The sequence below is a fragment of the Suricata suricatta genome, chromosome 12 (genome assembly GCF_006229205.1).
Source record: "Suricata suricatta isolate VVHF042 chromosome 12, meerkat_22Aug2017_6uvM2_HiC, whole genome shotgun sequence".
Taxonomy (NCBI): domain Eukaryota; kingdom Metazoa; phylum Chordata; class Mammalia; order Carnivora; family Herpestidae; genus Suricata; species Suricata suricatta.
Genome location: NC_043711.1, coordinates 11,623,224 through 11,637,097, shown reverse-complemented (window position 1 = coordinate 11,637,097; position 13,874 = coordinate 11,623,224). Strand labels below are relative to the sequence as shown.

At 43.8% G+C, this 13,874-nt stretch overlaps 2 protein-coding genes across 6 annotated transcripts; both read right to left on the bottom strand.

The window, feature by feature from the left end:
* Positions 1 to 397: 397 nt before the first annotated feature.
* Positions 398 to 6,472, bottom strand: LOC115274394 (olfactory receptor 24-like). The gene is given in 2 exon segments (XM_029917839.1): positions 398 to 1,327; positions 6,461 to 6,472. Coding segments are annotated over 2 exon segments (942 nt in total).
* A 1,934-nt stretch (positions 6,473 to 8,406) lies between these two features.
* LOC115273878 (C-type lectin domain family 4 member G-like) lies at positions 8,407 to 13,456 on the bottom strand. 5 transcript variants are annotated; one of them, XM_029917164.1, is made up of 7 exons: positions 13,105 to 13,444; positions 12,830 to 13,033; positions 12,546 to 12,599; positions 12,374 to 12,463; positions 11,884 to 12,035; positions 10,918 to 11,021; positions 8,407 to 9,200 (listed from the first exon to the last, which is right to left on the bottom strand). In XM_029917164.1, exons 1-7 carry the CDS (start codon positions 13,139 to 13,141, stop codon positions 9,074 to 9,076), a joined length of 768 nt encoding a protein of 255 aa, XP_029773024.1. In that variant the 5' UTR covers positions 13,142 to 13,444; the 3' UTR covers positions 8,407 to 9,073. The 5 variants fall into 5 exon arrangements, with proteins under 5 accessions (XP_029773024.1, XP_029773025.1, XP_029773026.1 ...); XM_029917165.1 differs by having other exon boundaries at positions 13,114 to 13,442; XM_029917166.1 differs by lacking the exon at positions 12,546 to 12,599 and having other exon boundaries at positions 13,105 to 13,441.
* Between the last annotated feature and the right edge of the window lie 418 nt (positions 13,457 to 13,874).

The following is a 13,874-nucleotide window of genomic DNA, read 5'->3' as shown; positions in this document are numbered from 1 at the left end:
AAATAAAATTTGCTCCTACCATATAAAAAAGGGGTGGGGAGAATGGGCCGTCTGGGTGGCTCAGTGGATTAAGCATCCAACTTCAACTTAGGTCATGATCTCGCAGCTCTTGGGTTCAAGCCCCGCATCAGGCTTTGTGCTGATAGCTCAGAGCCTGGAGCCTGCTTTGAATTAATTTTGTTTCTCTCTCTCTCTCTCTCTCTCTCTCTCTCTCTCTCTCTCTCTCTCTCTCTCTCTTTGCCTCTTCCCCACTTACACTCTGTCTCTCTCTTTCTCAAAAATAAATAAAATATTTAAAAATTAATATAATAAATAAATAAGGGAAAGAAACACCCTGAGATCAAACATTGGGAAAAAAATAGTTCATTTCAAAAACAATTGGGTCTAAAAAGAGTCTTCAAAGAGGCTTAGCCAAGTGGTTTCCTTTGAGGAGCTTCCTAAGGGCACCCTTCAGATCTCGGTTCCGAAGGCTATAGATGAAAGGGTTCAGCATGGGGGTGACCATGGTGTACACCACTGTGGCTGCCATGTCCCTCTGGGTGGTGTGTGTGGATGCAGGGTTGAAGTAGACCCCAATAATAGTCCCATAGAAGAGAGAGACTACACAAAGGTGAGAGCTACAGGTAGAGAATGCTTTCCACTTTCCCTGGGCTGAGGGCACCTTCCACACAGCCACAGCAATAGGTGTATAAGAGGCCATGATGCACACAAAAGGGATCAGAACCACCAAACCCCCAAGGACCAACACCAACATCTCATTGACTTGGGTGTTGGAGCAGGAAAGCTTGATCAAGGCATTGAGGTCACAGAAAAAGTGTGGGATCCTATTGGTGCAAAAAGACAAGTGGGTCATCAGGATGGTATGGACCATGGAGATGAGGTTTGCTGAGATCCAGGGTACTGCCACTAGCAAGGCACAACGAAGGACATTCATAATCGTCATGTAGCGCAGTGGGCAGCAGATGGCCAGGTAGCGGTCATAAGCCATGGCCGAGAGAAGGATGCTGTCTGCTGCCCCAAAGGCAATAAAGAAATACATCTGGGCCAGGCAAGCCTCCGAGGAGATGGTGCTGTGCCCACACAGGTGGTTCACTAGCATCTTGGGGATGGTGGTGGAGGTAAAACAGATGTCCAGAAGAGACAAGTTGCTGAGGAAGAAGTACATGGGACTGTGGAGGTGAGGATCCAAGAGGATGGCCAGGATGGTGAGCAGATTCCCCATGCATCCAATTAGATACAGGCTGCAGGACATACCAAAGAGTGCCTGCTGCTGCAGGGGCTGCTCGGAGAGGCCGAGGAGGATGAATTCGAAGACTCAGGTCTGATTCTCCATATCTGGGCAGTTCTAAGGCCAGAAACAAGGGCATCAACAGTGAGTGGAACTCCCAGGGAAGAAATGGATCATCGCCTTACTGTTCTTCCCACCCACCCTTCAGGGTTTGCCTCACTAACCCTTTTGAGCCTGTTTCCTCATCTGCTTCAAGGGACTAATAATTCTAACCTCTTAGGATCACTACAAGGATTAAATGAGAAAACTATGTACAAGGGCCTTAAATCCATACCTGAAATGTAATATGAACAATTTTTATTACTGAGAGCACAAGTGATGCTATCAAGATAAAGAGCTTGATCCTGGTGACTGTTTCACAGTGTAGGCATATATCAAAGCATCAAGTTATACACTTTAATTATATACATTTTTACCTGCCAATTATACTTCAGGAAATATGGGGGAAAGAAATGAAACCAAATAAATAACCTAAATAAAATACTTACTATTTCCAAGATTTGTTTTTAAAAATAGTAAAAAATAGGGGTGCCTGGTCACTTGGACGTCCAGTACTAGATTTCGGTCCAGGTCATGATCTCACAGTTCGTGGGTTTAATTCCTGTGTTGGGGTCTGCACATGGAGCCTGCTTGGGATTCTCCCACTCTCACTCTCTCTCTGCCTCTCCCCAGCTCATGCTCTCTCTCTCTGTCTCTCAATATAAACAAATAGACTTAAAAAAAAATAAATAAATAAAAACAAACAATTGTGATTAAGGGCATTGATTCCTTTTTTATAGTTTATTGTCAAGTTGGTTTCCATATAACACCCAGTGCTCATCCCCACAATTGCCCCCCTCCATGCCCATCACCCCCCTTCCCCTTTCAGCCTTCAGTTTGTTTTCAGTATTCAAGAGCCTCTTGGGGCACCTGGGGTGGCTCAGTCAGTTAAGTGGCCGACTTCGGCTCAGGTCATGATCTCATGGTTCATGGGTTCGAGCCCCACATTGGGTTCTGTGCTGACAGCTCAGAGCCTGGAGCCTGTTTTGGATTCTGTGTCTCCCTCTCTCTCTCTTCCCCTCCCTTGTTCGCACTCAGCTTCTGTCTGTCTCAAAAATAAATAAACATTAAAAAATAAAATAAAAAGAGTCCCTCATGATTTGCCTCCTTCCCTCTCCCTATTTTCTCCCCTTCCCCTCCCTCATGGTCCTCTATTAACTTTCTCCTGTTACACTTATGAGTAAAAACATATGTCATGTGTTCTTCTCTGCCTGACTTATTTCATTTAGTATGACACCCTTGAGTTCCATCCATGTTGCCATGAATGGTCAGATTTCATTCTTTCTCATTGTCAAGTAGTATTCCATTGTATATATAAACCTCATCTTCTTGATCCATTCATCAGCTGATGGACATTTAGGCTCTTTCCATGATTTGGCTATTGTTGAAAGTGCCGCTATGAACATTGGGGTACATGTGCTCCTATGCATCAGCACTTCTGTATCCCTTGGGTAAATACCTAGCCGTGCTATTGCTGGATCATATGGGAATTCTACTGTTAATTTTTTGAAGAACCTCCACATTATTTTCCAAAGTGGTTGTACCAGTTTACATTCCCACCAACAGTGTAGGAGGGTGCATGTTTCTTCACATCCTCGCCAGCATCTATAGTCTCCTGATTGGTTCATTTTAGCCACTCTCACCGGTGTGAGGTGATATCTCAGCATGGTTTTGATTTGTATTTCCCTGATGATGGGTGACATTGAGCACCATTTCATGTGGCTGTTGGCCATCTGGATGTCCTCTTTGGAGAAGTGTCTGTTCATGTATTCTGCCCATTTCTTCACTGGATTATTTGTTTTTCAGTTGTGGAGTTTTGTGAGTTCCTTATAGATTTTGGTTTCTAGTCCTTTATCCAATATGTCATTTGCAACTATCTTTTCCCATTCTATCAGTTGCGTATTAGTTTTATTGATTGTTTCCTTTGCAGTGCAGAAGCTTTTTATCTTGATGAGGTCCCAATAGTTCATTTTGGTTTTTGATTCTCTTTCTGTTGGGGTTGTATCGAGTAGGAAATTGCTGTGGTTGAGGTCTAGGAGGCTATTTCCTACTCTCTCCTCTAGGGTTTTGATGGTTTCCTGTCTCACATTCAGGTCCTTCAGCCATTTTGAGTTAATTTTTGTGTATGGTGTAAGAAAGTAGTCTAGTTTCATTCTTCTACATGTTGCTCTCCAGCTCTCCCAGCACCACCTGCTAAAGAGACTGTCTTTTCTCCATTGGACACTCTTTCCTGCTTTGTCAAAGATTGATTGGCCATACATTTGTGGGTCCAATTCTGGGTTCTCTATTCTATTCTATTGGTCTATGTGTCTGTTTTTGTGCCAATACCATACTATCTTGATGATGACAGCTTTGTAGTAGAGGCTAAAGTCTGGGACTGTGACGCCTTCCGTTTTGGTTTTCTTCTTCAATATTACTTTGGCTATTTGGGGTTTTTTTTTTTTGTTCCATACAAATTTTAGGAAAGTTTGTTCTAGCTTTGAGAAGAGTGCTGGTGCAATTTTGATTGGGATTGCATTGAATATGTAGATTGCTTTGGGTAATAATGACATTTTCACAATGTTTATTCTTCTGATCCATGAGAATGGAATATTCTTGAAAAGAATGTGTCTTCTTCAATTTCCTTCATAAAATTTCTATAGTTTTCATTGTACAGGTCTTTTACATCTTTTGTTAGGTTTATTCCTAGGTATTTTATGGGGTTTTTTGTGCAATTGTGAATGGGATCAGTTTCTTGATTTCTCTTTCTATTGCTTCATTATTGGTGTATAAAGATGCAACCAATTTCTGTACATTGATTTTGTACCCTGCTATTTTGCTGAATTCATGGATCAGTTCTAATAGGCTTCCGGTGAAGTCTGTCGGGTTTTCCATGTAGAGTATCATGTCATCTGTGAAAAGTGAAAGTTTGACTTCATCTTTGAAGGGCACAATTCTGAAGCCAGACAGCCTGGGGTTAAATCCCAGCTCTGCCACTAACTCTACCTGAGTTAGACAAGTTAATTAACTTCACTTTAGTTTTCTCATCTGTAAAATGAGGCTAATAGTACCTGCCCCATATAGTTGTTGTGAAGATGTGCTGGGTTAATATGTAAAATGCTGAACCTCATGAATTTTAAGATCTCTTAGTGGCTGAGAGCAAGGGTTCCAACAGACCCTGTTTGAATACCATCTCTGACATTCATTGGCTGTGTTTGCCAGTGACAGACACTCCCAAAGTGTCAGTTTCTTGGGAGGAGTAAATGAGACAATTAGTGTGGAGCTCTATAGAAGCTTCTTTTTAAAGCACATTCTAGGGGCTCCTGGGTGGCTCAGTTGGTTAAGCGTCTGGCTTCAGCTTAAGTCATGATCTCATAGTTCATAAGTTGGAGCCATGTGTCAGGTTCTGTGCTAACAGCTAGCTCAGAGCCTGCAGCCTACTTCAGATTCTGTGTCTCCTTCTCCCTCTGCCCATCCCCTGCTCATGCTCTGTCTCACTCTGTGTCTCTAAAATAAATAAATGTAAAAATAAGTTTAAAACACACTCTAAAATGTTACAATGACATATATCTTTTACATCAGTCTCCTTGTCAGGCTGAAGAGCATGCACAGATTAACTATATCTTGGTGTAGGTTATTTCCAAGGAGAGCTAATTTCATTCATTTTATGCTTCTTAGCATCAGCGTTAGAGATAGACAACCTTTATTTGTCAGCAAATTCTGGCTCCACATCCCAGGCAGTGGTTGCATTACCCAGACCCTGGCTTCCACTGGACACTCCACTGACTCTGTCTAAGTCCATTTAGGCTAAAGTTTACTGCAGTAATATACACACCCAAATCTTGGTGGCCGATGGCACTGAAGGCTTATTTCTCTCCAGGCTACATGTCCATCATAGGTTGCTATGGCTGTGCTCCACGATGAATTCACTCCAGAACTCAGGCAGATAGGCAAACCTCTGTGCCTGGGACACTGCCAGCTGTCACAGCAATGGAAAAAGTGAAGTGGAGGCTGGCTCCTAACGCCAAGAAACAGCCTTCTTTCACCTCTACCCACATTTCAGTGGCCAAGCCTGGTGCTAAGGGGCTGGAGAGGTAGAAATCTCACCCTGGAAGCAACATTACATATTTGTGAACAAAAATAGACTCTCCAAAGCTTTCCACTCATCTTCATCCACTGAAGGCTAAGAACAGGAGTGATTATCTGGGTTTTTGTATCTATGGGCCTTCCCCATCCCATGGCTAAGAACCCAGCAGTGCTGTTCACCCTGCAATCCACATACTGTATGACATAGCATACTTGGGGTACATCTGTGATATGAAAATATTTATTTGGGGGTTTTGTTTTTTAAGTGTATTTATGTATTTTGAGAGAGGGAGAGCATGGGAGTGGCAGACAGAAAGAGAATTGCAAGCAGGATCCACCCTGTTAGTGCAGAGCCCAACACAGGACTTGAACTCTCAAACCATGAGATCATGACCTGAGCTGAAATCAAGAATCAGACGGTTAACCAACTGAGCCATCCGGGTGCCCCAGAAAATGTTTATATGACACGTAGCAGGTGTCTTAGTCTGGGGGTATGGTGGATGGGAGGGCCAGAGAGTGGTCTCAATTGTCTTCCATATTTACTTACACTTTTTATTTAGTGGATTAAGTTCATTCTGAATTTCTGGCTCAGCACCCACCTCTTTCCAAATTCCTGCTTGATTATCCTGCTGTTTCCTGGACATCACTCCTAGACAGCACTCCCCACCAGGCAACCCCATCTCACAAAGTCCCCCTGCCAGAGCTGCTGGGGGTCACCCGGGGAGTCATGCACTGTGCCGACAGTGCGACTGGACAGACAACCAAATCAAAGACTGGGCATTGCCCACCACTCCTGTCCTGCCTCTCATATCCCATTGATTCTGAATTTGTGGATTTTTAAATGTCATCTTCATCTCTTGGACAGAAGCAGAAAATTCATTCTCAGAGCAAGCATTCCAATCCAGGTCACCATGGACTCACAGGTAGATGATCTACCATCCCCTGGTCTCGTCATGGCCACTCTCACTTCCTATGGTCCTGCAGCCAGCGACCCTGTAAAAATGCAGACTGGGGCCCAATCCAACTTCACACTTCTGTGGATCATCACTGCTCCTCTCACTCCCGGACCTCAGGTTCCATCTTCCTGGTTTTGTTTCCTGCTTTGGAGCCCTTGCACTTCCTGTTCTCCTGTCTAGAAGTCTCTAGCCCCAGCTTCGCCTCACTAGGTTCCAACAGACTGTTTGAATACCATCTGTTTTAGGCATTGCCTTTGTGTCTGCAAGGACGCCTGTTTCCCAGTTGCCCTTTTGCTGTTCAAGACCAGGGACTCTCATCCTGGGCTCTACTGACATTTGGGGCCAGATCATTTTTTGTGGTGGGGACTGCTCTACATATTATGGCAGGATGCTGAGCAGCACCCCTGGTCAGTCATGCCCCCTCCATTCCAGCTGCAACAGGCAGAAAAATCTCAAGGCCCCTTGGGAAGGAGTTGAAATTGCCCTCCATGGAGTACTACTGATCTAGGTTGAAACTCCTGCTCTGTCCTCCCCCAGCACCTGCCCAAATTGACTTTGAGCAGGACAATGATGCTTATTTGATGTAGATCCACATTTGAGCACATCTGACACATAGCATCCCCTCTGAACGCTCAACAAGCACACAGGACAGGCAGCTGAGGCTCCATACCTCACTCCTTCATGGAGCTAGGATTCAGCTGAAGCTCTGGCTCTGGGCCCACTCCCTTGACCAGCTCACAACACCCTGTCCACCCACAAGGCAGTGACAACAAGCACTCAAAGTTTTGGTGGGGAACACTGGCAGCTCCCCACCCTTTGAGGAGAAGTTCTGGGAAGGAACTTGAGACCTGAGACCACTTCTCCACAGCTTGTCTTCCCGACACACTTACTTGACCAGTGGCTGCCATACCTCTAGCAGACCCCAGGACCTCTCAGCCCCTGGGTGTTGTGTTTCCAGGGGGTAGGGGACACTGCTGCCTCAACTTGGTCATGTGACTGTAAGGAGGAGCATGGTTTCTCTGGGAGCACAAAGCAGAAGCACTACCAGCAGATTTATACCAGACTCACCTCCCGAAACATATCCCCAGAGAACCTTGTTGGAGGGAATAAAATTAGCTCATCTTCCCTAGCGTGCCTCTGAGTCTAGCACCCCCGTGGGAAAGAAGTTTGTCCCAAGAACACCCTTTTATCAGACTCGCCTCTCTTGGTTGATAGAGGGAGAGTGTGGTACTCGATGTTTTCCAGGATGAAGCATTTAAATATATTATGACCAATAATGGTTATAATGTATTAAGTATTTGTTATGTGAGTAGAGCCACACTAAGCATGCAATTTCCTAATTCTTGCCATGGTGGGTGCCTACAAAACAATCGAATCTACACATATATATCTTCATGCATAGTCACTAATGTTTTCACTGAAAAACATCGGAATGTCTGTAGTTCTGAAGGTCACTTGAAACTTTTGTGCAAAAGTGTGATGTTTTCTAAATATCTCTTTGTCTACCAATTTGCCTTTGGTTTATAAAACACAATCTCTATACTGACTTTGAATGCAGAAAACTTGGCACTCACTTCTAAACTCTAAATGTGCGTGCACCAGCTTTAGTGTCTCTGTGAAAACAATGGTATCGTGTATGAAAAGTTGTGATTTTGCATCTTCTTTTCCAAATTTTAATACTTTCGTTTATTATTTTGGGGGGAGGTGGTGTCATACTGCCTTGTCTAGGACCCTCAAATAATGTTGAAGAGAAATCTGTAACTATGGAAATCCATATATTGCTTCCAAGCTAAAATGGAATGTTCTCAAAGCCACACTGTGAAATACATTTATAGTAGGCCTTTACTTAGATCTCACTTTTAGATTCGGACAGTTATGTTCTACCATAAGTTTGCTGAGTTTCTTTCTGAATCATGTGTACCTTACAAGAATTATTATGAATTGCATTGACTAACTTAAAATTTTATGTGGAATGTTCCTCTAGGCACAAATTAGACAGAATACATGATGAAATTTTCTATGTCTCAGGTTTAATAATTATACACATGACCAATTGAATTTCTTACAATATCTCCTTTTATTTGATTAATTATTTTAAAGAAAATCACACACAGTACACAAATTTACCCGTAGGCATTATCCATGCTCATGTTAGTATAGATAACTAACATATAGTGATGTATCTCTATCTATCTATCTATCTATCTGTCCATCTATCTATCTATAATCTATTCATCCATCCATCATGTATCTATGCCATGCCATTAGCACACCTAATAAATAAATAAAATTGCTTTAATGTTTCCTGATACACAATCCATACTCAAATATTGTGATTTTTTTTCAAACATTTTCTAATGAAAATCCAAACATGGTACACACATTAATTTAGTTATGTCATTAAGACTCTTATTTTATCTATTTATATTTTATTTTATCATACATAATAATATGACATTTGCCTTTATGTCATTTTTTAAAAACTAGATTATTTATCTTGTAGAATGTCCTACATGATATATTTTGCTCATTGTTTCATCCTGGTGTTATTTTACACGTACTTCAAAAGAATTTAGAAGTAGGGACAAGAAAAGGGGACAATGCTACCAAGAGCACTAGGGCTTTCAGGAGACCCCCTTTTCTGTGGCCAAGTTGGTGAATTTTTATGAGGTCACAAATCAATACAATCTTTCCCAAAACTGCAGACAGAGGAAAAGGAGCAGGTTCAGCAGACCTGTGGCTTCTCACAAATCCAATAATACCAATATGTATAGCATGAAGAAGAGAACCAAGAGCCAAGATTCATCAGGTAGGCACAATCGTATTCGGAAGATGTGGTATCACGCCAGTTGCTGTGAAAACACACACAAGGATCAGCCAGGTCCCTTAACCACAGTGCTGCTCAAGCCACACTCAACCATGCCCAGCTGGGCTCACTGACAGATCCCAGAAGAGGATAAGGCTAAGGTGAAGGTCTTGCCTTGGAGATATGTGAGTAATCCCTAGAAGTAAAATATCTTAACCGTGTTTTACAGCAGCGCTTCTATGTGAAGGAAATATTGACCTTGGGAGGTTTATCATTATTTGCTGTGCAGGCCATCAAGTACACTGTAGGATGTTGAGATGCATTGTTGATCTCTATCTGCTCTTCGTTATGAGAGATTGCAAAAATATTGCAATGCCAGATATCTATAGGAGAAAATCACTACCTTTTGAGAACCAGTGTTTTATAATAATCATCTTGAATTACAAACAAAAAAAAAGAAAAAATTGAGGCCAAATTGGAAAAATGACTTAACATCCCTAGATCTCTGAGATTATGCTTGAGAACATGAGGCATTCAAATGTCTGGTGTATAACAGGTGCTAAGTCTGTCAAATGATCCCATACTCTTTCCTAAACATTTCTTGAAATGTTTATAACACACTCATGCATTCATTCCAAAACAGTTCATTGTGCACCTGCTGTGTACCAAGCCCTGTACCAGGTACTGGAGACACACCAATGTGTTACATGCCTGCTCAGCCCTAAAGTAGCAACCTGTCTGATGGGCAAGACATATCTAGGCAAAGGAAGATCATAATTAACACAGCCACAAAACTCTACATAGGGTATGCTTGGGATATTAAGGGAGTTGGATTAATTCACGCTGGGCACAAGATGGGTTCATCTATGAAGCTTGACACAAACCAATAAAAGATGTTCCAGATAGATGACACAGCAGGAACAAAAGCAGAAAGATAAGATACAAGACAATCACCAAAAAGATGAGCCGTTTACTACATAGCTGTGGCAAGGAGTACTCTGTTGGGAGTGTAGGAGATGAGGATGCAAAGTTGAATGGCACCTACTGTATGGGAATTGAAAGGTGCCATCTAAAGGCTCTGGGTTATCCATGGTGTTTCCAAAAACTATATCAAAGGTGTGTTTTAGGAAGATGGCCCCTTCATGGTTGATGAAGGCAAGACGAAGTGTAGGGTATACAGCAAGTGTCCTGAGCTGAGTGGAAGAGGAAGCAGTGAGAATGAAGGAAAGCAGATGTATTCAAGATGTCCCAGGAGGCTTAACATGAAGTTCTGGCCAAGTGTAGACATGAACAAAGTTCAAAGACACATGATGACCAGAATGTGAGGCCATTGAGTCATACATGGAGGGCTTAGGACAGGATCCCCTGGGCAATGATTCCTCCCATGAGTTCTACAGGACACTAGAGTCTCCAGATATGTCCAGATGAGTCGTGCATCTCAATAAGCTTGAAACATTGCACACTGTCTACTCCTTCCTGAAAGTGTACCATTCTTCTCAATGTATTAAAGGCACTGAGACTTCCTACAACAAAAACTTCCTACTTAATGTTGTTTAATTATGGTTTTTACACACACACACACACACACACACACACACACCTGCGGCTAACAAAATAACATTAAACATGACAACTGAAAATATGACAGGAAGTTTGGTTTAGGCCAAAATCAGACCCTTGAGGCAGTTTGAGAATCTGTAGGGAGATGTCAATTCAATAAGACAGACAAGCTCAGGTGTTCTGAGTTCAACAGGGACACTCACATGAAGGTGGGGACTGAGCCATCTTGCCACTTATAAATGCCCTGTGGGTACTGTTTCCTGAGGCCAATCCAGTAGTGATTATTTCCCTTTGGACTCAGGAATTTCTGCATGAGAAGAAGACAGAGTAAATCAAGAAAGACTATAGCCAGAGGTGAGAATGGAAGTGGGAGCAGCCCATGAAAGGGATTAAGACCGAGGGGACCCTGTGGCCATGTGTCCTCCAAAGTAGCAGTTGAACACATTGGTAGAAAGCTCTGGGTAGATCACCATTTCTACCACTATTATGAACTATGTGATCAGCAAATTATGGACACTTATGGTCCACAGGCTTTTCATTTGTAAAACGTGAGTAACAAAGGCAGGTGCCTTCCAGGATTTTCTGAAACTTCAATGATGGGATAAAAGCCCAGTATGGCTCCTAGCTGAGCACTGGTTGGCTAAAGGGTAGATAGGATCATTCAAGGGCATGGTTAACAGGTTGAGGAGTTTGGATACTACTCCATAGAAAATGTCCTGGCAAACAGTTGGATTCCACTGACAAATATTGAGTCCACTGAACCATAGTGAGTGTGTCCAATCTGGTTCTACGCACTATGGACTCAAAAATGAGTCAGAGCCACCCCTAGCCCGGGATCCTCCATGTGCAAGGATATGAACCAGGGATCTGGCAGCATAGTCTAGTGTTAAGGAAAAGGGGGTGGGAAGGATGTTGAAAGACAAAGTTTGATCTGATGAAGAAGGAGTAGGAGCTGTCCAGGTAAATAGAAGGAAGCATTCCAGACAGAAGGGCCAGCATGAAGAATCGCTCAGAAGCAGGACTGAGTGCTGGTTAATCCTGCATGCTGAAACAGTGGAGGGATATTATGAAGGGTAGAATGACGAATTTGCACTAGATTCTACAGGGGACAAGGACATGAGCTTGCAGTGACACAAAGAGTCTCCAGAGCACCCCTTCCCACTTCCCACCTGCTCTGCTTGGCTGTTGATGATGACCAGGTGAGCATTCTTCTCAGTACAGTAATCCCTGGCTTGGAACCAGCTCTTTCGTTCTGTGGAAAACTGATAGCAGGAGCCCTGAAACGCCGTCCAGTTTTCATGGCAGGGCTCGCAGGAGGATTCTGGAGAAGAAGGGAGACATGAGTTCTGTGGAAGCTACAGCCTGCACTGGCCTCCAGTGGTGAAATGATACAAACCTGTGCATCCGTGCCTCCTTGCAGAAGTGAACACAGTAGCCTCCCAAGTGTTCATTCAAGACTTGGGCCTTACCAGATGGCAGAGTAGTACATGCAGGGGGCCTGAAACTTTATGCTAAGATCCGCCTCGTCAGAGGATCAATTAAAGCAACCCAAGACACGGTCGCGCACTGTAAGAACCGCTATGGCCAACAGACCTGAAGAAAACAACAGTCCTCTTCCAACTCCCAGTTCCCACTACCCAGCCCACCATGCATCCTTACCATTGCCTGCCCGCATGGCCTCCGTTTGCCGGAACACCTCTCCCCACATGATGTCCCGCTGGTGCCCAGCATCTGCCAGACCCTGCACAACTAAGAGGCCCACAGAGAAAGGCAGATCAAGACCTGGTGGTGCTTGTGGGAAGGAAGCCTTTCCATTTCATTCAGCACTCACATTTGATGTGCATTTGCTTGAGGTCTTCTTCCATCTGGTTGGAGAACTGCAGTACTAGGAGAGACACGTACCAATGTGCTCTAGACCTTCTGGCACCCGATTCTTTTCCCACTCCCAAAACTGCAGACTAAGATAAGGAAGGCAGTTTCGCTTTAAAATCATGAAGTCCAGCAATGCAGTCCAGCCACCCCCTTACTGACCCATCTCTGTCCCAGCCCTGTAGCGCTCACTTCTCAAGACTAGGTCCATGTGATTACCCATTTCCCACCGACTCACCACCTTACCCTCAGCCAGGACCACACCTAGGATGAGGACGAGCAGAAGCAGCACCAGAGTCATTGCCTGGCAGAAAAACTTCCAGGGGCCATCCTGGGGCAGCTTTTGGTCCCACTGTGCTGAGGGGAATGCAGCAGGCATGAGGCAGTGCACAGGGTCTTCCAGGACTGTGCCAGGAACGCAGAGGGATGAAGATGAGCCTGAACCAAGCCCTGGAGTAGAAAGCAATGAGCAATCCTTGGTACTGAGGGCATCTACTCCTGCCCTGGGCCTCTGGACTCACCCAGTTTACCCTGAATGGGTGGATATTTTCCTTCCATGTTGTAAGGTCCTATAGCCGGCCGTTCTCTGTGTCTGCATCCACCTGTGGCTGCAGCTCCTTCTGGTCTAGCTGCCCACAGCCCTTCTGGTTACTGTTGAAGACACGCCCATCCTATTCTAGGAAATGCCACCCCCATGTAAACCTTCAGATGTTTCCTGGCTCAGTGGGGCCCTCAAGATCTCTAGATGGCTTATCATCAATTCATGTCACGGAGAGAAGACATTAGCATCTTGGAAAAGGTATTCAGTCCCAAGCATTATCTACAGCTGCCATTTCTCTCTCAGTTCAGGGGACAGTAGCTCCCCTAGAAATTTGCCTCAAAGTTCCTGGTGCATGTGCACCTTTAAGCTTCTGGTTACATTTGTTTCAAAAGATCTCACATTTTCTCAGAGATAAAATTGTGGTAATTTCAACACTGGAGTTACATTTATGGTTTCTCAGAGCACGTGGCCACTCTTTTTTATAAAGTTACATCTTAAACGGAGAATGTGATGGAGTAAGGAGAAGAAGCAAGCTCATGCCAATGGAGAGGCTTCTATTTACCAAACCTGCTGTTAGGAAACGTTCACACATCATGCCATTTCATGTGTCTTTTTCTCTCTGAATGCCGTTATGATTTTTCTCTTTTTCTTTGGTTTTCATTAGGTTGCCGTGTGAGTCTGTGTGTGTGTGTGTGTGTGTGTGTGTGTGTGTGTGTGTGAGAGAGAGAGAGAGAGAGAGAGAGAGAGAGA

What these genes read in the sequence shown, in the direction of transcription:
- LOC115273878 (XM_029917164.1), bottom strand. Translation starts at nt 13,141, where the DNA reads ATGGAAGGAAAATATCCACCCATTCAGGGTAAACTGG. An exon ending in AGGTGTGGTCCTGGCTGAGG is followed by an intron (nt 12,600 to 12,829) that starts GTAAGGTGGTGA and finishes TGTCTCTCCTAG; the next exon opens with TACTGCAGTTCTCCAACCAG. An exon ending in GGCTCAGTCCCCACCTTCAT is followed by an intron (nt 9,201 to 10,917) that starts GTGAGTGTCCCT and finishes GTGTTTTCACAG; the next exon opens with CAACTGGCGTGATACCACAT.